The 27100-nt window shown below is 39.2% G+C and overlaps 1 protein-coding gene across 1 annotated transcript in view; it reads right to left on the reverse strand.

Annotated features, from left to right (window-relative positions):
* Positions 1 to 27100, reverse strand: part of cdc73 (cell division cycle 73, Paf1/RNA polymerase II complex component, homolog (S. cerevisiae)) — a 323327-nt gene that overhangs the window by 250973 nt on the left and 45254 nt on the right. The window contains exons 6-9 of the mRNA XM_067990642.1: positions 26988 to 27076; positions 21730 to 21946; positions 7725 to 7823; positions 1824 to 1902 (exon numbers count right to left, since the gene is read on the reverse strand). Coding sequence (XP_067846743.1) covers positions 1824 to 1902; positions 7725 to 7823; positions 21730 to 21946; positions 26988 to 27076 — 484 coding nt within the window. The remainder of the gene's footprint in view (positions 1 to 1823; positions 1903 to 7724; positions 7824 to 21729; positions 21947 to 26987; positions 27077 to 27100) is intronic.

Genomic DNA, 27100 nt, shown 5'->3' on the forward strand with positions numbered 1-27100 from the left:
TCAGCAAAAAAAAAGCTACCTCCCAATACAGGGGAATTAATTTGAAACTTAAGGCTAACCCAATGTGGCACCCAGGTATTTTATAGCCCCTGCCACGTTTTCCACCTTATCCATAGAGAAGTTACTTGCCCCACTGCAATCCTTCAGTCTGTATGGTGGAGTATTTGGAGCTACTCCAAAAATCCTCAGCACAAAATAAATGGAGGAGTGAAAGGATTATGAATTATGTTTCACTAAAGGGAGAGGGAAGAGTGACTTACATTCGAATCAGGCCGTACCAACAGAATGAAAAAAAGTCCTCTATCTACTGACTTTAAGGATCATATGTGAATGGATTGTGAACCGTCTTAACTAGTGGACCAGGGCCACAAAAATGTGTACAATTCAACATCAATTTCACTCACAAAAGCATGCGGCAGGACATGTTCTTTTGAGGCTGATGCTAAGGTACATCATTGGGACAGTGTAGAGAAAGGTTTAATGTGCACCTGGCTTTGGTATACAGGATCTGGGAGTGCTTGAAGCAGACATGAAGTAGAAAGAACGTTCCATTCCCAACACAGTCACTGTTCAACTTCACGAGCAGAAAAAGAATATGATGTATTCAGGGATTTTACCTGTCTACTGGATTCAAGTTGGCTACTTTTTCTTTTGTCCAAAACGGCTCTTCGCTCATGTCAAACATTTTCAAATGATCTCCCTGCTTGTAAACTTTGTAAATCATTTTAAGCATGAAGTCTTTCTAATCAATGTGTGCGTATTTGATGCCACTTTTTTCAAAATTCAGTAGCTCTCTTACTAAAGCACTCTTCATTTGTCACTCCACAGTGTTACAGAACCAATGCAAAGCCCTTTTCCTTCAACTCATTGTAAGGGTTTCAAATATAGCAGTATATAAAAGGGGGTGTTGTCTTAAGTGTCACTGCAATCAAAGGGCTACTCCTGAAGGTAGAACAGACTAAACTGTTTTCAATTTCTTAAATCAGCAGAATTAGTTTGTTACAATGAATTGAGCCTCTACATAATTAGTTATTCTACATCAGGGACAAGAATTAATGTGCCCAAAATTTTAGCTGATGTTAAAATATTAATGCAAGATTTCTTCTGCAGCAAGTGTTGGACATTATTTTGTTAAACAACAGCAACAACAGGCAATGCAAAAAGCCAACCTTAAAATTTTACCTGGACAAAAAAGCAATAAAAATAGCAGCAGATATAACATCACCAAATGCAAAAGCAATTTTATCTCATTCACTACGAGATATAATAATGACAAAGCAATTTTTCTATAAAACTGACATGCTTGGCTAAACCCTGTCAAAAACCTGTTTTTGAGGGATTCATTAAACCTTTCTATACATTTCATTAAGTGCATGCTTCATCAAAAAAAACACTAAGATCAGCTCTTGTCAATTTGTGCATTAAATACAATTATGAATGCAAATTACCTTAGATTAGAGATGCTTGACATGTCAAGCATAACTAAAAAGATTCTTGCAGCTTTTACACAATGAGAGTCAAATAAATTATCTGCCTGCACTGTAAACAAACTATTGAATACCGCAGCACTTTGAGTTGCAAATTTCTAGTAAAAAATTGAACATGATTATTTTATTTTGGTTTTAGTTTATCTGAATAGATTTTACATAGTCATATAAATAGCATTTCTTTGACCATGACCTGTTAACATTGCTAATCCACTCAACTGAGGACCCAAATATTTGAGCTGCAAAAAAATAAGCTAAATGTCACCCTGCTTTTCCTTTTTTTTTGGATCTGGAATGGGGGGGGTGGGGGCACATTTAAGATTAAGGCATATTTACCTTCCTTCTTTGCAAATCTTTCCTGATCATATCTGTTGTAGGCTGCTGGAATAGGCTGTTTATTTCGCAGTGCTGGGTCCTGCAACGTACAAAAATTGGACTTTTTGTAAAGTAAGTGTCATAAAATCACTTCTTTTTAAGTGAAGTATAAAATTCATAGGAAAAAGTACAAGTGGAAGATACTTAATGATTGGCAACACGAGCTGAGCAAGGATCCACTCAGCAAATGCACAGCTATGTGGATTATTTCGGTATTAACACAAAGCTGCATTTTGATACTTAACAGCCACCTGCCATGATGAACGATAGTTTATAAGACACAGCTTTAGTACAGCATTGGCAACTTAACCAAAATATAAAATAATTAGCTAATCTTTTTGGAGGTACAAATCATTACCAGTATAGTTAGCATGTTTGCAGTGTCAAATTAGTCATTTGATTAATTTAGTTCCCATGCTTATTCACAAACTATAGTGCTGCATTTACTTTTACACTTTCCATCAAAATGGTTTACAATATTTCAAAAGGGAAATTGCCAGTGAACGTCAAAGGGACTAACAGTTGAGATGCTGATACATGTACACTACCAACAGATGCAGCACCAGTACAGGTCTAATGTCTCAACATAAAAGACAGGAAACATTTAACAGGCAAGTTAATGTTTCAGGAGTGCATCCATTTTGATGAAGTGTCCACACTTGAAACACTAACTTGTCTGCTCTCTCCACAATTGCTGACTGTCCTACTGAGTGTTTCTAACATTTTCTGTTTTTGTTTCAGATTTCTAGCATCTACAGTTGTTTGCTTTTTTTCCCCAATGTCTCTAATGCGTAATAATTAGATCCATTTTACAATATTTAGGACTGAGATGCCCAAAAAAGGATTCAATGATAATTGATACCAAAGCGAATTCAATCCTAAAGAATATTTTACAGGGGCTTAATTGGAGATGCAAAAAGTCAGTAAACCTAACTTGACCAGATTTGATTCACAACATTTTGGGGAGAAATCCCAAAAGGGTAGGAAGAGGCAGTCAGTGCAGGAATCTTCTGGGTTTGCGCCACTCTCAAACCAGTATTCAGCATTGAACAACAATGAGGGTGATGTCACCTCAAAGGAGTGCAGTTCTGAGCATGGCACCATGGGGCAAAGGACTGCACAGGAGGGCGCGATGAAGTATAGAAATGCAGTAGTCATAGGGGATTCGATAGTCAGGGGACAGACAGGCTTTTCTGTGACCGCTGACTTGAGTCCCGCATGGTGTGTAGCCTCCCTGGTGCCAGGGTAAAGGACATCACGGAGAGGGTGCAGAACATTCTGCAGGGGGAAGGGGAACAGCCAGAAGCCATGGTCCATGTGGGTACCAATGACATAGGAAAGGAAAAGGATGAGGTCCTGCGGCTAGAGTGTTTCAGGAGCTAGGGAGGAAGTTAAAAAGCAGGACCTCAAAAGGGTAGTGATCTCTGGATTACTCCTAGTGCCACGCACTAGTGAGTACAGAAATAGAAAGATAAGGCAGGTTAATGCGTGGCTAGATGACATGGTGCAGGAGGGAGGGCTTCAGACTCTTGGGGCAGGAGGGATCTGTTCAAGACAGACGAATTGCACCTCAATAGAGCTGGAACCAACGTCCTTGTGGGGAAGTTCAATCATGCTGTGGGCGGGGGGGGGGGGGGGGGGTTTAAAATTAATTTGGCAGTGGGATGGGGAGTAGAAAGGAGAAACAAGGTGCACAAAAGATTGGGAGAGACAGATGGCACTAGAGTAAGAAATAATACATTATTAGGTGGGATCTGACTAAGAGAGAATACGAGAAGGTCGAAGGTCGAAGTTTACAGTGCACGTGTAAAAGCATGAAGCGTGGTAAATAAGGTTGGTGAGCTGCAGGCGCAAATAGCCACATGGGAATATGATGTAGTGGGCGATAACGGAGACCTGGCTCAAAAAAGGGCAGGATTGGGTACTAAATATTCTTGGATACAAGGTGTTCAGGAAATATAGGGAAGGAAAAAAAAGGAGGGGGGGGGGGGTTGGTGGTGGCAGTGTTAATTTAAGGAGAATATTGCAGTGCTAGAGAGGATGTCCTTAAGGGGTCAAGGACAGAATCTATTTGGTTAGAATTAAGAAACAATAGAGGTGCCATGACACTACTGGGTGTATTCTATAGGTCACAAACTAGTGGGAAGGATATAGAGAAGCAAATTTGCAGGGAAATTACAGAGAGTTGCAAGAACTCTAGAGTAGTGATAATGGGGGACTTCAATTATCCTAATATAGACTGGTATAGTAATCGTGTAAAGGGCAGAGAGGGGCAGGGATTTCTGAAGTGTGTTCAGGAGAACTTTCTTGATTAGTATGTTTCTGGCCCAACGAGGAAGGAGACATTGCTGTATCTGGTACTGGGGAATGAAGTAGGTCAAATGGAGCAAGTGTCAGTAGGGGAACATTTAGGGAACAGAGATCATAGTATCATAAGGTTTAGATTAGTTATGGAAAAGGACAAGGAGAATTCTACAGTAAAAATACTTAATTGGAGGAAGGCCAATTCCAGTGGTTCAGAGCGGATCTGGCCCAGGTAAATTGGAATCCAAGATTGGCGGGCAAAACTGTAATCGAATAATGGGCAGCTTTTAAAGAGATGATGATTCGGGTACAGTCTAGGTACATTCCCATTAGGGGGAAAGGTAGGGCAACCAAAGCCACAGCTCCCTAGATGACGAAAGAGATAGAGAGTAAGATGAAGCAGAAAAAGGGGGCGTATGAAAGATGTCAGATTGATAATACAAGTGAGAACCAGGCTGAATATAGAATGTACAGAGGAGAAAAGGGAAATATGAAGAGCAAAGATAGAGTGTGAGAATAGACTGGCAGCTAACATAAAAGGGAATCCAAAAGACTTCTATAGGCATATAAATAGTCAATGGGTAGTAAGAGGAGGGGTGGGGCCAATTAGGGACCAAAAAGGAGATCGACACTTGGAGGCAGAGGGCATGGTTGAGGTACTAAATGACTATTTTGCATCTGTCGTTACCAAGGAAGAAGATGCTGCAGAAGAAAAGTCACAGTAAAAGGGGAGGTAGTTGAGATACTGGATGGGATGAAAATTGATAAAGAGGAGGTACTAGAAAGGCTGGCTGTATTTAAAGTAGATAAGTTCACCCCGTCCGGATGGGATGCATCCTAGGTTGCTGAGGGAAGTATGGGTGGAAATTGCAGAGTTGCTGGCCATAATCTTTCAAATATCCTTAGATACGGAAGTGGTGCCAGAGGACAGGAGAATTGCAGATGTTACACACTTCTTCAAAAACAGGTGTAAGGATAAACCCAGCAACTACAGGCCAGTCAGTTTAACTTCAGTGGTGGGGAAGCTTTTAGAAACAATAATCTAGGACAAAATCAATAGTCACTTGGACATGTGTGGATTAATAAAGGAAAGCCAATACAGATTTGATAAAGGCAAATAGTGTTTAACTAACTTGATGGAGTTTTTTGATGAGGTAACAGAGAGGTTGATGAGGCCAATGCGGTTGATATTGTGTATATGGAGTTTCAAAAGGCATCTGATAAAGTACCACATAATAGGCTTGTCAGCAAAATTGAAGCCCATGGAATAAAAGGGGCATGGCAGCATGGATACGAAATTGGCTAAGTGACAGGAAACAGAGTAGTAATGAAATAATAAACAGCTGTTTTTCGTACTGGAGAAAGGTATATAATGGTGCTCCCCAGGGGTCAGTACTAGGACCACTGCTTTTTTTTTATATATATTAATGACTTGGACATGGGTGTACAGGGCACAATTTCAAAATCTGCAGATGATACAAAACTTGGGGGTGCTGTAAAAAGTGAGGAGGATAGTAATAGACATCAATAGGACATAGACAGGCTGGTGGAATGGGCAGACACATGGCAAATGAAATTTAACGCAGACATGTGCAAAGTGATACATTTTGACGGGAAGAACAAGGAGAGGCAATATAAACTAAATGGTACAATTCTAAAGGGGATGCAGGAGCAGAGAGACCCAGGGGTATATGTGCACAAATCTTTGAAGGTGACAGGACTTTATAAATGGAGGCATACAGTACAAAAGCACGGAGGTTATGTTGAATCTTTATAAAACTGCTTTGGCCACAACTGGAGTAGTGTGTCCAATTCTGGGCACTGCACTTTAGGAAGGATCTGAATACCTTAGCGAGGGTACAGAAAAGATTTACTAGAATGGTTCTAGGGTTGAGGGACTTCAGTTACGTGGATAGACTGGAAAAGCTGGGGTTGTTCTCCTTAGAGCAGAGAAAGGAGAGAGGAGATTTGATAGAAGTGTTCAAAATCATGACAGGTTAGATAAAGTAAATAAAGAGAAACTGTTCGCATTGGCGGAAGGGTCGAGAACCAGAGGGCACAGATTTAAGGTGATCAGCAAAAGAACCAAAGACGATTTGAGGGAAAACTTTTTTATGCAGCGAGTAGTTATGATCTGGAATGCATTGCCTGAAAGGGTGGTGGACGCAGATTCAATCGTGGCTTTCAAAAAGGAATTGGATAAATATTTGAAGGGAAAAAATTTGCAGGGCTACGGGGAAAGAGCGGGGGAATGGGACTAACTGGATTGCTCTTACAACGAGCCGGCACAGGCTCAATGGGCCAAATGGCCACCTCCTGTGCTGTAATGATTCTAAATGCCAATGAGATCAAATCTATTCAAAACGTGTGTATTCATGAGTAATCCCTGATCAATTTCCTGAGCTCCTGATTTTAACCATGACTGCACAAAAAAGTATAGAGCAGAGACAAGATATTTCCCATAGAGAACAAATTAGACAGAGTAAAAATGGCCGCTCTCACATGCCTCTTAGTCAGAGATTTCAAACAGGTGTCAACATTTAGGTGCAGATCACTTGTTTTCTTTCCCAAGGAGAACCCCACGAAGAGAAGAGTTACAAAGAATTACACAGAGATCGCAACACAAAAACAGGCCAGTCAGCCCAACCAGTCCGTGTTGCTATTTATCCTCCACATGAGTAATCCTAATATCCTGTATCGCAATCTTGCCTTCAAAACATTTTTTGAAGTGAGAAGAGAGACACAAGACGACACAAAAGCTAAGGGCCCCACTAAATTGTTGGACCCACACATGAACAATAGACTGCTTTTTGGGGGACAGGAGAAATTACTGTGTTCTCTCAATGCCCTGTTCTAAGATTCTTTACATTAATCATTTTCTCAAATGGAAGATGGGGATTAATGAAAACTAAAAACTAAAACCAGTTAATTTTGAAACCAGAAGCATTCCTAAAAACAAAAAGGCATCACATTTTACAACTGCTATACAGATTCTTTGTGTAAGCACAGAAGACTGCTACCCACACAGGATGCCCACAAAAGGAATTTTGGAATTAATTTAGATTTTCATTGCAATACATCTGGGATTACAATCTCAAGTGGAGCATAGATGGTATAAAGCCTGGAGAAATACCTATGGAAATTTCTAGAGTTTAAGGAAAATTGTGCTGTAAGGAATATTACATAAAAAATGTACTATTATTACTATTCCACATCCTGTATATTTGCATTAATTATAAGCACTATATATTTGCTTAAAAAAGTGATTTATACAAGTTACACAAGTGGCAATTTAATTAATTCAGTACATCATGGGAAAAATTCCTATTTAAGCATTTTTTTTTGAAAAAAAAGTGGTGGCTTGTGCATTTCTGAAATCTCAACTTGTAATTAATTTTCTCAGTTTGGACAGGAGGGCGGGGCGGGGGGTAAAGACGGTATAAATTCAAATTCTCCAACAAAAAAAATCCCGAGGACAATCAGTTGAGTAAGTCAAACACAAAATGTTTTATTCCTCCTCAAAGAAGGGAGAGAAAAAAAAAATGTTTTTGTTCTTACCGGTTGTATTACATTTTGTGGGGGTCTCTGTTCTGGTGCTCGTCCCTCTTCCCTGGCTTTTACTGATTGTAAAATTGCAAATATGTTCTTGGAAAAATTCTGAAGGAGGAAAAAAAAACTAAAATTATCAGCAGCATTGGAAATTTTATTAAGTAAACATGAAATACAGTAGCATGACCTGCATTTTGCATACAAAACAGGTGCCTGTGAACTGTCTGTGAATAGTTCACTGGAAGGTAGTTAAGGTTTTGCATAATTAAGAATTAATCTGAACTGCATTATCTTTCAGCATACTGCCATCTTGTGTGCACAAGTAAGGAATATCAGAATTTAGACAATGTTTTCTTTGACAGATTTTCAACTTAAACATTTGATCAAAAACACAAAACTAACACATTACAGCTGCTGGGTAAATAAATGCATTAAGAGGAGCTGGAAATTGCACAGGAATTGTGGATTTTTTCTTTTTACAATCACAGCTGTATTGGTATGGGAAGAGTGTGGTGACCAGAAGTAAGTTCAAGAAGGCTAGTGGCACCAAGGGGACTGAAGTTGCAGCTGCTCCTGGGAGGGTAGTGGTAGCCTCGGAATAAAGCTGGACTCGATGGAATGAATCAGATACAACAGCCCAATCTCATTACATGAAAGCTTATCCAGCTAAAGTCAGAGAAAATAAGAACAGCAATCTATACATAGGTACTTCAGGGACTCTCAAGGTCACAGTGAAAATGTAACTGGTTACACTATAAGTATACCTGTCAAGTAACAGGCTATTTTTAGTCACCTTTAATTATACTCACCATAAGCACAGAATCATGCTGTATATAAAAACTAGACAAGTGTGGAAACACAAACTGACATTATAGATTTACAGGAACATCTCAGGGACTACATGACAAAAATGGTTAGTGGTCAATTTCTATACTATAACTAGCCATTTACAGTCACACTGCTGAAACCTTGTGTATATGATAGATAGATATATAGTTATCAAAAAATATATAGTATACCCAGGTCTGCCAAGCAATGGATTGTGCTCAAAAGGTTGCTTCATGGCAGTGGAATTACTGAATACAATATTATATGACCAATTATTTTCTTTAACATAAAATCAATTTGACTGGTTGCATGGAAAAGTGCATAATCCAGTCATTGAATCCTTTCTCACATAATTCACAATTCTACTTGCTCAACTATCTAATTCAATTCAAAAGCAAAGTACTGCAGATGCTGGAAATCTGAAATAAAAACAGAAAATGCTGGAGAAGCTCAGCAAGTCAGGCAGCATCTGTGGAGAAAGAAACAGAGTTAACGTTTCAGGTCGAAGACCTTGCATCAGAACTGGAAGATATTAAAAGAGTTAAAGTTTTTGAGCAAGTTCAGAGCCAGGGAAATTCAATTGTGAAGGTAAATTTATCAAATTGGGAATACGTAAGTGGTGCATGGTCACAGTTGGTAAACATAATATGACTGCTTCACAACCTAGTGAGCCAGGGAAGCCACAAAAAGAAGTGCACATCCTGATCTGGTAATATTAAAGTGATCTAAGCAAGATAACAGAACTGGAAATCAGGACATTGAAGGATAGCGGCTATGGAGTGATCAAGTTCATGATGATCTAAGATTCAGAAACATTGAAGACTAGAAGCCAAGCATATAATTTTAAAATAGCTAACTTAAAAGGAAATGAGGGAACAGCTTGAGTAAATTATTTTTTTTTGGGGGGGGGGGGGTGGGCAAGGCTTGTTCAACAGCACATCAGCAGCGGAAAAGTGGAATACTTTTAAAGACGTAATGATGAGCATGGGGATAAATGCAGACAGGATCAGCAAATATAGACTAAACAAACTTGACCCTAAATGGATTAATAAATTAAACCAGAAGCATAATAATGGAACAACCTCTACAATTCCTGCTGGGAGAAAGGCAAAGGGCATTAGGATGAATATACGAACATACAAAACATATCAAAAGGATGATCAGAGGAGCAGAGGGATAAAGAAATATGTGCAAATAAAGCACAGCTTTATTGTTAAGTAAAACAAATCAGTAAAAATTTATACTCTAGTAGTGAAAGGGCAGAGAAGAAAAGACTAAAAAGATGTCAATGGAGCTGGAACCTAAGATAAATTAATACACTTAATGATTACTGTTACAATTCGAGTGTTCTTCAGATACTTTTTCTCCTGCCCAGTATAAAGGGTTGCTTCCATGGGAGAGCATGCTCTTCATGAGCTGAAATGTGATCTTACATTCAAAATAATTCTGGGAATGACCAATAAACCACTAATGCTGCTTGTAAACTTTCTGAAAGTAATACGAAGTGCCTCCATCTCTTGGTCTCTGACTGATGGACATGCAACATTGACAGACTGTATATCTCAGGCTATAAATTACAAATCAGGTTAATTAATGAAAATTAAACAGAAACAAGAGCAAAAAGACAGGTTACACTAGATTGCAGCAAAAGAATGCTCATTTCAAAAATAATTAGTGTCTTGAAACTTTGATAATTGTCATAACTTGGAATAAAAGCCTACAAGGAAAAGCTTATACATCAACTCAAGATAGAGTGTTCCAATTGTCCCAGCTTGCCAATTGACTAGCGAAGCAGAAATTCACTATGGAAATCTTGATCTCTGACTCCCCCTCCTTACTTTGAAAACCAAACTGGGTCAAAGGGTGATCAAGAGGGTATCTTTTACAATTAAATGTAGCTATCAATCACAGTAATTCAAAGGCATCAGTTTGTTGGACAAGTTTTCCATATAAAAACAATAAAGTAACTCAAAAAGCAAGATTAGTTTTTCTCCTCAGTGGGTGAGCATTCCTAAATGATTAGCTCCTTCTCGCAGCAAGGTAATCAATATTTTTTTGTTACCTATGTGGACTTGGCAACTAACTCTAGTTAAGCTGTCCACCTCGACAGAGGTGACTCATCTGCTTTTTAATAGCTTCAGCATAAGACAAATAATGTGCATTTCAGCTATTCGCACATACAGTTTGTTTTCAGCAAGAATTAATCAGGCTGAAGTGGACAACAGTTAGAGAACTTCCAAAGTCCTAAAGAAATTAAAAAATAAGCAGTCAATTATGATTTGGAACAACCGATCATCAATGCATCAAATAAAATGATTATTTCTTCCAAGTATTGACACGAGTAACACGTCCTTCTTAAACAGTGATAATCCAAAGAGAATTAACAATTTTGATAAGTGGAAGAACTAGGCAGACCAAAAGGGCTGAAAACAAATAAACCCCCAAAGGAGGGCATTTATCCCAGAAGAATGAGAGCGATGAGGAAGGAGATCAATGGGGTACTGGTGGTCATTATGAGAGAGTCAAATACTGGAGAAGTCCCAGCAGATTGGCAACGGGGCTTGCACGGTGCACATTTTCAAACAGGGCAACAAAGCAGACTCTGGCAACTACGTACCCATTAGTCTTTTTTCAATCGTGGGTAAAATAATGGAATAGATTATCAGGAGCGAACTTCAGGATTACCTGTAGAATGATAACCTAGTAAATCGCAGCCAACATAGAAAAGTCAAGGAGATAGGTCAGGCAATACTTTCCCCTTCTGAATCTGAGCAACATCCCCAGTGGACTCTAACATGGCACATCTAAACTTCGAAAAGGCATTTGACAAAGTTCTGCATGAAATGCTACTGGTCAAGCTCAAAGCGGTGGAGATTTAAGGTAAAATTTGAGAATGAGTAAGAAATTGGTTGACGTTCTTTCTACAGTTATCATTTTGAGGTAAAGGCAATTAACAACTCTCTGCCAGCAACACTCAGAATACACAGTCTAAGTAGGTGGTATAGAAGATATCACAGCATCAGTATGATTGTCTCAGTATCCAGCAGCAAGCATGTCTTCCTCAGCCTGTAACATTATTTGACCATTTATTTGTTTTTCCATATGATTTCAAAACCAGCTGAACAGAGAATTCTAAAAGCTATATCAGGTAGAAGAAAAATCATATGAAAGGTAAAATCTTGTTTATTAATTACTGCTTGCAGAAAAATACTTAGATTCCAAAATCATTTGCAGGAACAATTTTTCAGTACAAAAATCTTTCCTCATAGTTTAATGAGCTCTCAATTTGTTTTTCCAAATCATTTGAAAAGGAACAAAGGTTTTGTGGTAAAGTTTCAGAGAGAAGCTACGCCTCAAAGACACACAGACGAAAGGTGTGACAACACTTGTGCTTTATATAGTTATACTTCCAAAATAAACTTTAATTATGTTACTGCGTGAGCCTGCCATATGTTTCCAGCACAGTTTCTTTTTCATATTTACTACGTTTCCAGTTGTTTTCCTATTCCCCCTTATCCTTCCCATGCCTTTCCATTGCCATGGCTATTTTCATGATCTATTTGTTCTTTTAATTGCCTCACCAAGATAATCTTTGTACAACATTTACCAGTTTTCACCTCTTTTCGGCCTTTCAAAAAAAATGTTGGGTATTCAACACATTATCTCTCTTCATCCTCCCTTTCCATTTTGTTCAGTTTCACTGAAGAGCTTACTTATCTTGCTCTGTCCAGTCATAACAAAAGTTTGCACCCGGAATGTAACCCTTCTTTACTTTTTATAGATGCTGCAAATCTGCTGTGTATTTGCAGTATTTTCTACTTTCCAATTTCTATTTTTTTCTTTCCAGCTATGTATTTATCCAGTAATTCAGATCGCTAGTAAAAATACAAAATTCTTTCCTGCAAATGGATTACTGATCCACTGCTAGCATCTGTGTGTTCAGACGTATTTAGTTCCAGGATTATCCACAAGCTGACTTGTTAGTATTATACTTTATGTACTGTAATTTTGAAAAAAAATACTAGTACTGGATCTAGTAGGTCAAGGGAAAACAATCTTCTTTGAGCAAAAATGTTTCAACATAATTGTGAACTGTTTCTTGAATCCTCCCAATACTGCCAGACACTCGGAGCTCTCCAAAGGCCGTGAACCCTTCCTCCTCAGTGTGGACAGACATTTGGTTTCCCATCCCAGTGTCGCCAAATCCGAGGGTCCCTGTCCCAGTTCTGTCAAACTCCAAGTTCCCCCTCTGCAGTGCTTCTGAAACCCAAGACTCCTTCTGGTGCTACCAAATTCTAGGACCTCCCTCCTATGCTACTGAAAACTTCAAACAACCTCCCCACATGCTACTAAGTCCCAGACACCCATCCTAACTGCTGCTAAACCAAGAAATGTCCCCCTCTAGTGCTACCAAACTCTCAGATCTCCACCCAAGTTTACTCACCATAAAATCAGTAAGCCACATTGTGAGATACATGGCATAATACCTATTCTTCCAAAACAGCACATCCTCTAACTCACTGTGAGCAAAGCCATGGACAATCTTCTGAAATATAATGAAAGTTTTGTGTACAACATGTGCTTCCTGTAAGCAGCAAATTTTAGTAGTTACATTCGCCTATCTATCTCCTCACTCACCATGAACACTGAAGGAGATCTACATAAAAATATATCAATCACTAGGCATGCAGCCTATACTGATCCAATCAGAAATCTTCTGCATGAGACTTTGTGTAGAATGTACTAGCAATAGGGGACTTGGCACAGTTGGTTAGACAGTCAGAAATAACAAATGAGGACTATCAGTGTGCCATGCCAAAACATTTCCCCCCCAACCCCCCCACACACACAAAAAAACCTGTGTAATAAGGAAATCCTTATTATAGTTACACTGAAGGATACTTTAAGAAACCAAATTTAAGTATCAATTGTCCTAGTCTAGGATTTTGAGCCTACTGCTTTTTGTTCCAGACCAGCATAAAATCTTGAACAGAACCCCATCAGGATGCTAAGTTGTTACTTTTCAGTAGCATTTTGAACTTGGCACGGGGGAGGGAGGTACTGTAACAAATCTCTATTAAATCAAACTCTGCAGTAGTACCTAATTTCAGTCACAGGGCGGTGCTGTGCAAAACCCAAGAGCACTTCAAACCCTGAGTTGTTTAGCTTCTGCCTGGAGATAATCAAAAGACCAGACTACTTGCCACCTGGCTCCACCAAAGTATATTGACTCAGAGATTTAAAGAGGCAATTGGGGGAGGAAAGAAATCTTCCCTCCTTTCAATAGATCTCTCATGGTGCTGCACAAATGAAGCAACGACCTGCATAATACTGAACTATCATCTTAATATTCCACAACAATGTGATGACAAGACTCCTTAAATCAGTGGATGGCAGAATGTGCCATTAACAGGAGATGGTCATGAAGAAGAAACTGTATGAACAAGGGAACTTGAATAATTGTGAAATGTGTAAATTTATCATGTTTTCTAACGACAAACATTAGCAGGAAAACCTAACCCAGACAAAGTGGCATACTAAATCCACCACCACTGGCTCACAGGACGTGGTTAGTGATGAGGATATCAGCAATTGGCCACGCTTACATCAATAATAAGCACACTTTTTTTTAAAATTCGTTCATGGGATGTGGGAGTCGCTGGTAAGGCCAGCATTTATTGCCTATCCCTAATTGCCCTTGAGAAGGTGGTGGTGAGCCGCCTTCTTGAACCGCTGCAGTCCGTGTGGTGAAGGTTCTCCCACAGTGCTGTTAGGAAGGGAGTTCCAGGATTTTGACCCAGCAACGATGAAGGAGCGGTGATATATTTCCAAGTCGGGATGGTGTGTGACTTGGAGGGGAACGTGCAGGTGGTGTTGTTCCCATGTGCCTGCTCCCCTTGTCCTTCCAGGTTGTTGGCCAGGGGCTGCAGAAAACTATTGAGTTTATTTCGAATTGCTAACACTCAGGCAAAGAGACTAACTTTTGAACTGAAGTGACCTGGAGTTCAGTCACTGGTCTGAGCTGGCCGGAACCGGTTTGAATTAGTTACGCTTCTAAGAGACAAAGGGACTGTGATGAGACACCAGTCCTTATTTAGAAAAGGAGTAATGAGGTGATGCTACCTAACCCCTTGGAACAGAGCCAATCAGGGGATGACACCGACCACTCGAGGAAATCTAAGCCAACAGGAGAAAGACAGCATCATTCGAAAAAGACAGACTTGGAAATAAGACTGAAGAATTGCAGGCTTGGTGCCAGTGTGTGTGTGTGAAACTCCGGAGACTAACCATCGCAAAGGTGGGAGACCCTACGTCAGGGACGTAGAGACGACGTCAAGAGAGAGAGAACGGAACGCCTGGCCAGCGTCAGCTCTCCTTTCCAGTTAATATAATATCCTTTCTATTCTGTGACCACTAAGGGAGTGTCAGAGAAACCTAGTGGGTGTGCGTTTAAATCCTAGTTTGGGTATAAAACTGTATAACCTGTTGTAAACTGCATGCCTATATCTAACCAGACGTACAAGCTATATGTACATGATCTAACAACATTAATAAAGCGAACTGAGAATTAAGAGAGAATTGACTCTTCTCTTCGTACTAAGCCAATAACCGTAACCGGTGACCTCCGGTCAACAAGGTGGTAGAGGTTGCGGGTTTGGGAGGTGCTGTCGAAGAAGCCTTGGCGAGTTGCTGCAGTGCATCCGGTGGATGGTACACACTGCAGCCACTGTGCATCGGTGGTGAAGGGAGTGAACGTTTAGGGTGGTGGATGGGATGCCAATCAAGCGGACTGTTTTGTCCTGGATGGCGTCGAGCTTCTTGAGTGTTGTTGGAGCTGCACTCATCCAAGCAAGTGGAGAGTATTCCATCACCCTCCTGACTTGTGCCTTGTAAATGGTGCAAAGGCTTTGGGGAGTCAGGAGGTGAGTCACCCACCACAGAATACACAGCCTCTGACCTGTTCTTGTAACCACAGTATTTATGTTAAGTTTCTGGTCAATGGTGACCCCCAGCATGTTGATGGTGGGGGATTCGGTGATGGTAATGCCGTTGAATGTCTCTTGTTGGATTCTCTTGTTGGAGATGGTCATTGCCTGGCACTTGTCTGGCGCGAATGTTACTTGCCACTTATTAGTCCAAACCTGGATGTTGTCCAGGTCTTGCTTCATTATCTGAGGGGTTGCGAATGGAACTGAACACTGTGCAATCATCAGCGAACATCCCCATTTCTGACCTTATGATGGAGGGAAGGTCAATGATGAAGCAGCAAAATACTACAGAGGTACACTGGAGAGATAGTTTCTGGTTGTTACTGATTATGTAAAACAGAAAGAGTGAATTTTCAAAGCACTGAGGAGACATCAGCTCGAATGACATTATGCTGTTTATCCGACACCCCCGCCAACCCCCAAATCAGAACTAGTGAAAAAAAATTGGAAAAATAGAGTAGCTAAATATAAATTCCCAACAGAATAAAAAAGTAAAAGCATTTACAGCCTGTTGCAAATGTGCAATTTTCTTTGCCTTTTTTTTATTACGGACTGAGCAGCCATTGGCTCCAATGGTGGCGTACTATTTCATTATTTAGTCAACTAGAAAATATTGGGAAAGCAACAGACGACGGAAAATATCAATTCCCAGCAGAATAAAGAGAAGAAAAAGCATTTACGGCCTCTTCTATGCTGCCAAAACTCTCCAAGTTCTTTCCTTTATACGTTTGTTATGCACTGAGCAGCCAACAGCTGCTATTTATATTTTCCAATGGTGTCAGCTCTTTAAAGCAGGAAATTATAATTTTTCAAATTTCTAAACATATCAAATGATTTAGAAGCTGTTTTATAGTTTAAATTAAAGTACTTTCAAATCTATTAAAAGTGAGAAGAGACTCATGGCTTGTAGTAAACACGGGTAGACTCAAAATATGGGAGCCAAGCCTCCCGATGCAGGAGGACTGAAAGGTAAGTTAGTAAAGCAGGCATTGCAGCATTGTATCTATTATCTTGCAAATTCAGTATATGAGGCATTCATTTTAAGCACCTGCAATAACTGTTATGCCTGTAGGTGGCACTGTGATAAGACACAACAGCTCTAATTTCATATTTGAAATACTGAGCGCCAGAGGAAGAGCAATAGACCAAGAGCAAGAGAGCAAGAGGAGTGTGAGCTGCCATTTAGCTGCAAGACATAGTGAATGCCAAGTTAGGATTTGACCTTGATGGACAAATGCCATTGATTCCAGTTATCTGAATGGATTTGTATGTTTGTTCTTAGCTGAATAAGTTTTTTTTTAAATCAATGAAAGGCTTTTCTAGTCTGTCAGTTAAAATAGTCTTAGAAGTTGTTTGAAATTCACAGGCATGCCATGCTCTTCAACTTGGTCACTGGTTATCCTTGATTTTCCTAATGGACTTCACTTAACATAGTCAAAAGCCTCTCAACTCTGCTATACTTAGAATAATCTTTTGTAAGAGCACTTAATCAATACATCACTTAAAACATTTTATAAATCTATCAAGATTCTACAAGAAGGTTTACACGTACACATTTTTATCTAATTCTTTAATTGAGCTTCAGAGGTCTACCTTTGGAAAGCTGCTCAAAGAACTAAATCTGATATTTCTATTCACAAAAATTGATCAACCACAACCAAAAATGTTAGCCCTACCTGTGCCCAACCCCCCCACCAATTATTTCTAGATCCAGATACAAGCGATTAATGGTTAATACTGCTTAGGGAAAACAGACAACATGGCAGGAAGAGAGAAACTGAATTGCCACTTAGGCAGAGGGGTGCTCAGGAGGAAGGCAGCAGCAAAGTTGGGGGGTGGGGGGGGTGGAGGACACCACTGAGAGGAGAGGGAAGAAATAATATCCCATGTAAATATTTTCAACTAAGAAACCTTTACCAGTCAAAAATAGCTGTGCTCCTTCACAGTCCAAACTGAGAACAAATTTATACTTTTGTTATTTCTTCTCAGGACGTGGGCAAAGCTGGCAAGGACACATTTATTGCCCAACCCTAGATGCCCTGAAGGTGCTGGTGGCCTTTCTCCTTGAACAACTGCCATCCTTGTGATGATGGTGCTTCCACAACGGTGTCAATTGGGAATTCAAGGATTCTGACTCAGCAACGATGAAGGAACCGCGATATATGTCTAAGTCAGATTGTATGCAACTTGGAGGTGATGAGTTCCCGTGTCCAAACAGTTGCTGCAAAATCCAAACAATTTTTGTAGTCTATATTATACCTGTATAGAGCATTAACATTTTAAATCAGTCACTGTGAACCAATTCTACATCCAGTAATTAAGATCAAGTACACCTTTATCAAAGTTTTAATTTGATGGATTTCTATGTAACTTCGGCACGCAAATTAAAGTCAATAGCCAAATCCTAATCTCTCATGATATAAATGGTGCTTCAATAATTCAGGCTTTAAGGACTACTGAAGATTTCGCAGTTAAAGCGAGCATACCTACTACTTAAGCTTAAAAGCAATGGGGATTGCTGTTCAGATGCACTAACACTAACAGCACTTTGGTTACGGATAGTGCAGGTCTCAGCAAGAAAAATTCTATGAAAAGAAATCAAGATGAAAATCGCTATCAAACTGCAGAAATCTTAGTTACATCAATATTAAGTGACTTGGGGCTGAGCTGCACCTAAATCTTTGGGCGCAGATCTACGCCAGCGTATTATTCACCTAAATCCAGGGAACTTACGTGAGCTGGTCTTTGAGCTGGAGCTATGTAAACAAGCAGCAGAGGGTTTTGGCAAACTTGTCTCAGAAGCGACACAAACGATTGTGGAAATTCATGCATAATCGGCATTTCAGTGTAAAACCATTACGCACAAATTTCCTCAAGCAAAACAGTGCAACACCGCACTTACATCGTAGTTATGCCAAAACTTTCCTGGAAATTCAGGGTTTATACATTAACTTTGGTATTAAAAATGTGTAACAGAAACCGTTAGGATAGATCAACTGGACAAAAAGTCACCACTTCTCACTAAATCCTACGACCTTGTCTTGACAGAGCATTCTAATAGTCTTGATCTGAGTACAAACACAGAAAAGCTTAATTTAGTATAGACTACACTTTTTGTCTCCATTTCTTTCCTAGCAGTGCTCTCTCAATTACAAACTTGCTTTTCTACCCATCAGCAGCAAATAAAGCCCTAACTAAGACAGGAAAATCGATATCTTCAGTCTAAAATGTGCCAACGGCTGTCACCCTACCTACTTTTTCAATTTATTTCCAAAACAATCAATGAAGTTCCTTTACTCTTTGCGAACAGACTTGTGATACAATCGGTAGAGGGTAGCTGCTAATGGACGTTTCTCTGGAATACTTCCAGCTTTTAACTGTGTTGAGATTTCACAACATATACAAAGAAACCAAAACAAATTAAGAATTTTCTGCAAACTGTATGAACAGCTCACATTTTATAAATTTATTGTGCAATTTACTACAAAATCCAACAATCAGAATGTAGTTGAGGAACCAAAGATACTTTTTAATTTAAAATCAAAACTTCAGAATTCCATGAGCCACTCCTCCAGATAAAACTTTTGCAATTTATCACCTTCTGTTGCCACACCGGCTCTCAATTCAGTTGGCTGGCTAACCTGTTATCAATTGCATGAGGCTTAATCTTTGCAAACCTCACAAAGAACTTTTATCAAATGTCTTCTGAAAACTCAAATTATATCAAGTGGAAAAACAGTCATCCACAAAATATAGTTACTGCCTCAAAACATTCCCATAATTGGTGAGGCATAACCTGCTGCTTCTTAATGTATGATGACTGCTCTTTATAGTCTCTAGGAACATTGAACAGCATCCCGTAAAACTCTCGAGCAGTTTCCCCATTGTAGAGGTTAGGATGATGGGTCTATAAATTCTAGGTTCACATCTCTTTTTGTCGATCAGGATAGCATTTGCTATCCCTCAGGCCTCATGTACAATCAGTGTTTACCTCCTTAAAAATATTAAACTATCCCTCACTGACTTCCTCTGATTTCCTTGACCATTCTGGGGTGCATACCACATCACCCAAGTGCCATGAACATTTAATTCTTGACTTCAAGACATATAATTAATGTCAATGTGTTATGAATTCTTGAATCAAAATGACTGAATCGGATATTTTTCCAGAGATTACAGTTGTGAAGACTGATGTATCAAATCAATTTTTCACAGTCATCCTGTGATCATCTACAATATTTCTGATCAAATTACACTTTTTTACATGTGTATATTGGGCCGGATTTTGCTGTGAAAATAATGACAAGGCTAACAGCGCTCACCATTATTTCAGTGCAAATGGTAGAGCAACTTCTGGCGACCGCACATGCACAGTTAAATGTGGAAATTCGGAAGTTGCTGTACCAGATGCCCAGCTCCTCCGTGAACTCCGCAAAGGCATGGCATCGCCTGGCTCCCCATTCAAATGAACAAAACAGTGTGAAGTTCCTGCAATGACGTCACAGAAACAGACTAATCTCGCCAGAAAAAGTTATGGCTTGTCCATTTTGATCTAAGTACCCTTTTAACACCATGATAAGTCTTAATGACTGCCAAACCACCTCTCTGGCGCTGAAAATTAACTTTAACAAGTGTGGAGTCTCATTCATTTACATTTTTAATTGTTGCTGAACATTTTTCTTTGTCTCTTAATTCAATCTTTCTTACGCTCTCTTTATTTCACTTTCTGTACCAGATTTGACATTGAATTTACCATTCTAACTTACACTTCCTGGTTCAGTCTCCACGTGGCTTATTAACATACTTCAATCTGATTGTCTTTCGCCTTAACCAGTCGCTTGCCCTGTTCACACAGGTTCCCAGATGCCCTGTAGAGGGCACCATTCTTTTTTGCTCTCTAATTTAGAGGAATTAACCATGCAAAATTCACTGAAAGTCTATGGGCAAGTGTAAACCTAACGAACGGCTGCAGGTGCCGTTCATAACAAAATCCGGCCCAGAGTCTTTAAACATTCATCTACCACTTATTCTTGTTAAAAATATCAACTGTCCCAGCCTAGATTTGTATGGAGTCAAGCAAATTTAGTGAAAAAGCAAAGGTAAGCCTGTAACATTACAAGAGGAAACACAAGTCTGACCCACGTACTATCTTCTACGAAGCCTGCCAGAAGCAGGAGTCAGTTGTTTGCATGCTACATCGACTTAGAACGGCCTAAGTATGAAATAGTCATAGCCTCAAAAGCCCCTGTGAAGTATATTACCTAGCAACACTGTGTCAGCACAACAATTTTGCACCTGTTCTCTGGGAAAGGGAATCATCCACATTATTACAATAAAAAAAAGTGCATCAAACTGCATTCTTGAAGACAGAGATCAGATAAATATTCAAATTATTTTATCAAAGTTGTTGAGCATTGCTCCCCATAACATTTATATAGAGACATGGTACAAATAACAGTCAATGTAAAGAAATATTGGTGGAAACTTAGTAACCTTGCTTTGGTCCTAGAAATCACTAACTTTAATCTAGTCTCTGAACCTTAAGTTTTAGTCCTAATTTATTTATAGACTTTGGGGAAAACTAGTCTTTTGTTCCTAAATTTAAGTTTTAGGCTTGGGAAAAAAATGTAAATTTAAAATTTTGCTTTTCACAATTTTTTTCTAGACTTTTCAGGAATTATTTCAAAAATTGTGTTTTAAATAATATCATAATTGTTGTTTTACTTCTCACAACTAAGGTGGCTACAATCAATGTTGGGAAATAGTAAGTCGATGCCTGAATGACAGCTAACGGTGTGCTTAAACACCACAAATTTAGCGTCAGTTTAAAACCAAAACTGGAACAAATCAAACTTAACTGAACCATGATCTTAAATTATACCAGAGACTGTCTTTATTCCTCAAATTCTTGTACCTTACCATTGCTTTACAAATTCCTCCCCACAAAGATCTTTCTCTTTGTCTAAAAGCACCAACTCTTGCTGGGCTACAGTTCCACAAGTACCAGCAACTCTTCAGTGCCAAGTAGCATTCTTCATTTATCAGCCAGGATAGTGATGCCAATTGTAGCACCACAACTGCTACCTCGGCTGAGATCAGCTAGCTCAGCAAAGACTGGTAATCAAACCTAGGATCTGATCTTTATGGCCTTATACAACATACTAAGCAATCAGGGAGCTTCTTTCAGCAGAACTCACCTTGCCAGTGCTTTGGAGAATGGTGGTTCTTGTTCGCCATACTCTCTCTCTGCTGACGATATCTCTGGTTACGTCTACTTCAGAGTCTACAAAACTTCTTTGCTTCAAAGCTGCAATATCATCATCCAGATCTGTCTTTATAGTGGATCGTTTTTTAGCCATAATCTTGGCTTTAATAGCAGCAATTTTTTCCACAGACATCGCCTCTGACAATGACCTGCAATCCCAAAAATTTAAAGATAAAAATTATTTTTTGCACATAACATTTTTCTTTCCTATCAATCAACAATCCGTGTGAATAATCCATGTTTGACTGTTTGAAAATTGTTCTGTTACATTTCATTACAGGATTGAAGTTTTAGTGCCGGAATTGATTGCAATAATTTAAAAATACATCTAAGAGAAAGATACAAAAAAGTAGATATTACTTTTTTTTGGAGGGGGCACAAATAAACTTGAAGTTTTAAAGAGAAAAAGAGAAATGCACTGGAAATTGTATCGTAACATTTATGCCTTTAAGACATCCCAAAGCACTTCACAGTCAATACGTTACTTTTTGAAATGTGGTTACTGTTCTTCTGTAGACAAGCAGCCAATTTGTGTACAGCAAGATCCCATGAGCACCAATAAGAGAAACGAACAGTTAATCTGTTTTTGACGTGGTGGTTGAGAAGTAAATGTTGGTCAAGATACTAGGAAAATTTCCCTGCTCTTCTTTGAGTTGTGCTATGGGATCTCTTGCATCCACCCAAACAGGCAGATGGGGCCTCAGTTTAGCATCTTTTCCAAAAGAAAGCACCTCGATAATACAGTGAAGCAACAGCCTAGATTGTGTGCTCCAGACTTGGAGTGGGGCTTGAACCTAAAACCTTTGACTCAAAAGGCGAGTATGCCATCAGTGAGCCAAGCTGACATTTTAGAGACATGTCATGCAATGATATCTAGTTCTACAGTCTGAACTTGTCCTTCCAGAAACTAAAAAAAGAGGATGATGTTCAGGGCAGATCAAAACACTCTCACTTAGAAATTATAGCAAGGAAGGCCTTTAATTTGTCCTGATCTAATAGACTTGCCCTCTGATTCGGCAGAGAAGTGAAATTGCTAACTTTTAAAACAGGATCTGCCTGGCAAGCAGAATCTGAACACATTTCCTTTGAACCATGCATGCTTTTCAACTCTGATTTAGACCCCTAACTTAGGGAACGTGACATCTCATAACTTTGAACAGTGTCAGAATTTCACCCTTACTGATGTTTAGACCAAAAACAGGGAAAATCAGTAATCAATAGTTAGTAATGGTCTATACCACAGATGGGGTGGGAGAGAAAGTCCAGGAAAGCTCATAGAGGTAGGTTACTCTAGGTCTAGGAATGAACCCTCATCTAAAATGTCATGGAGATAAAGGGTTCCCAAAACTGACCATTTGAGCAATAGCCCTTGGACTACCAGCAGGTGGAGGAAGAATGACCACCATACTGGACTGATTCTTTTTAAAAAATTTTAATCTCACACACTTATCTTGAAATAAAGTACTATTATAGTAACGAAGCTACTCAACTCTCAGATGCAATAATGATGCTAAACTGAAAAATAGTGAAGTGCTAATTCTGCTGAACCAGCGGTCCCTTTATCTGGCCCCATCTCTTTCAGCAATTCTCAGTCCTTTTTTAAACTTTACTTTTCTTCCTCCTAATTCAACAATCAAACTCCTCATTAACCTTTTTACTTCCTCATAGCGAATACCATCCATTTTTGAGCAGAGAGCAACTTTTTTTAAAGAAATGCTGGGTTTTGATTGCTAAAGACCATTTCTCCCCATCCAAAAGCCAGAAGGGTGAAACAAGATGCATTATCATTGATGCAACCAGGTGAAATGCAGGCAATGAGTAAGTATATTTGTTAACAGCACGAAGAAAAATTGTACCCAGGCAACTTGACAAAGATCTTCAAGATCTTATCAAGGTAAGAAGCAGAAGCCAGTAAATTCTCATCCTCACCCTCTTGTACCGTATTACAAATCCAAAGACTTCAAAAGGTTGTTAATCAACAAGGTCTTGCAAATCAGAATAAACTGGCAAGCTATATGGGTGCATGGATTGATAACTCTTTTGAAGCAGAGGCTAAGCTTGGGTGGGAGAAAACTGTAAAAAAAAAGTACACTGAGGTTATGCTGGACCTGTGCCATGATATGTAGAACTTTATCTGCAGGTCCCGTACACAAATAAATGGCGAGAATATACTATGGTCAAGGAGAAAGATAAAACACAAACACTGAAAATAGTAAAAGACCAGCCTTTTTTTAAAAAAAGTAAATCTTCCTTCTTTTACAAATCTGGAAGACTTAAATATTAATTATTATTATTGAAGGGTCAGGATCTGTGCAGCATTAAGTCAAACTTGCCACAAGGTGGCATAGAAAGCACACTTTTCAATAATCCTGAACTAGTAAATTAAGGTTGATGTTATTCTAGGTCGCAATAGCTTTGGTTAAATTCAGCACCAAATTCACAGTGCAGCAGTACAAAAACCCAAACTGAGTGTAGCTATTCTGCCTTTAGTATGGAAGTTCAATTTGAACATAATAATTTTTTTCTCAGCATGTGGGGAACATTAACAGAGTGGTATTTATTGCCCATTTTTAGTTGCCCTGAGGTGATATTTTGTATTGATTGTTTGTATAACTGAGTGGCTTGCTAGGCGTTTGAGAGGACATTAAAAAAGTCAATCATGCAGTGCAGAACTGGAGTCATGTGTAGGTTCGATCAGATAGGGGTGGCAAGTTTCCTTTCTAGAAGGCTATTAGTGAACCAGTTAGGTTTTTACAACAATTCAGCAGTTTTGCGTGATTTTTTTTCCTGGTACCAGATTTATTGAACTTAATTTCACAACTCGCCACGATAGGATTTGAACTCAACCACTACATTACAATACCCGTAATGATGCTGGAATGGTGCTGTGCCAGGCCTAGTAATGCAGTTACTACAACATAGCACCCCAGAAACCTAGATTTATCATGACACATGGATTGTGAAACTATGGTCAGCAGAATCTGATCCCTTGCCCTCCCCCCACCCACCCCATCCCACCCCAATCAAGAGTCATCATGTAGGCTTACACGAACAAGTAGGTTTGAGCGTGTGCAGTCAGACGAAGTGAGCTGCATGCACCAAACTCAGAGCACGACTGCACAGGTACATATATATATATATATATATATATATAACAGATGCATTGCATGTTCAAGCTTTGGCATGCATAGAGACATTCTAAATTTCATAGGAAACCACAGGACCAGTGACTTTAATAAGTAGAACATGTTGGAATAAAAGAAGCAATGTCTTGCATATCACTCCCATTGGCAGTCTACCTAACATTGGCATAATACTCAAACATATGCAGGAAACTGACAAAGTTTTCATGGGGAAGAATTAGGTACTTTTGGCTTTTAAGCAACAAGAATCAAAGCTGGTGAATGTGTCACAATTATTAGAATATTTCTGTACAATTTTAAAAACACCAATATTTCCAGGCAATTTTAAGAAGTTTGCAGCCATTTTTAATACCCTCACTGTCTACCAGAGCTCCTGGCAAGAAAGCCAGAGAGTACTTGCACTGAATTTAATATCTTTACACATAGATTAGCCTGCTTATGTAGGTTTTAGGTTTAAGAGTATGATTTGCAGAGGGGGTACCATGTTAGTCTGCTTCCAATCCACTGGTATCCTCCTAGTGCTCAACAACTCTCTCCTAATGACGGTCAATAGCTCACAAATTTCACGCCGTCTTTCAGTATTCTACCATGTATGCCTACGAACATTTATTTGGAGCTCTTTAAGCAGATTGAGGACTTCCATCTTATTTATATCAACAGCATTAATTCTGAGTGTTTTATTGCTACTTGCATCATGTAGTTCTCCCATCTTTATCGTTATACGACAGTGCTCCCTCCCCTCTCCCCCAGGTGTCCATGCCCGTGACCACCCTTTTAACATATTTCTGGCAAGTTCCGATATTCATCCCAATGAATCCCTTCACTTTTCTTCCTACAGGATTAGTACAAATCACCTCCCCTCTTTCACTTTTGATTAATTTGCTAATCCATTTAGGGTCATCCTTGCTGATCATGTACGTATGTGTCCTACATGCTCAGCATTGTGCCTTTAAAAAGGTGTTCCACTAGAGTGCGATTGAAATATTGAACAAACTTCCCCAGTCAACTTGCTTAAGCTGTTCCCTCATTTCTTGGAAGTTAGCCTTTTAAAATTATATACTTGGCTCTTGGTATTTCTGAATCTCAGGTCCTGTTTAACTTGATCATTCTGTGGCTGCTACTGCCCAAGAGTACCACAACCTCCATTTCGTGTTTGTTGTCAGGGTCACTTAACATCTCCAGGTCGAAATGTGCTCTGGTGACTTGCCTTACACATTGCATCACGAAGCAGTCATATTATGTCTACCAATTCAGATTCCAAACTACTTGGGTAGTCCCAATTTATATTTGGTGATTGAAGTCGGCCAAGAATATAACTTTCCCGTTTTCTCATACCCATATCACTTTGTACAGCAATCTTCTTTCTTATGCTAACCTGCCATCTGCAACATTCCACTAATGTTAAGCTCTGTCCATGAAATATATTTAATCAGAGTAGTTGTGTAACTTTCTACCTCCCAGGTATCTGTGACATTTAGGGCTAAACTATTTCCTCACCAGTTTTTCCTAAATTGCATTGATTAGCATCCTCTGGGGCAAGTCATGCTTTGAATTTTCCTACAGCATTGTAATTCCCTATCGCTACAAAAGCCTGCATTTATTCCCAATGCTTCTGGCATTCATGTATATACACCTTATTGTAGATTTACCTCCTTCCTTAAGGCCCAATGTCTGCCCTTATCTGGTTCCCATATGTCTGAGTTACTGTGTCTTTACCTACCCATTGACTAACTTCTACAATGTCAGTCTCACCCGAGATCCACTTTCCCTTCTCCATCTTCCTCCCCTGTTCTATCTAATTTAAATGATTCTCAATAAATGCTTCAAGGAGAAAAAAAAAGGACAAGCCCTTTCACCCACCTGGATGGGATTATGGAAAAGCAGAAAGGCCAAATTAAATTAAGCAACACTTCTTTTTAAAATCAAAGCATAAGTTTTGTTCAGTCTGAAAACTGCCTTTATCAAAAGGAGCATAATTTAGCGTGCATCTGCTCTTTTGTTGTAGAATCTTCATTGTACAGAAATATTTGCAAGGTTCATAGTTTACCTGATCTGCTCTGTCTGTACAATGCCTTCTTTGTGGCCTTCCAAACGAGCTGCCAAACGCTCTTTGTCGAGTCGTACACGTTCTTCATCCTAATTAAAACAAACCAATTTTTT

The sequence above is a fragment of the Heptranchias perlo genome, chromosome 9 (genome assembly GCF_035084215.1).
Source record: "Heptranchias perlo isolate sHepPer1 chromosome 9, sHepPer1.hap1, whole genome shotgun sequence".
NCBI classification, from domain to species: domain Eukaryota; kingdom Metazoa; phylum Chordata; class Chondrichthyes; order Hexanchiformes; family Hexanchidae; genus Heptranchias; species Heptranchias perlo.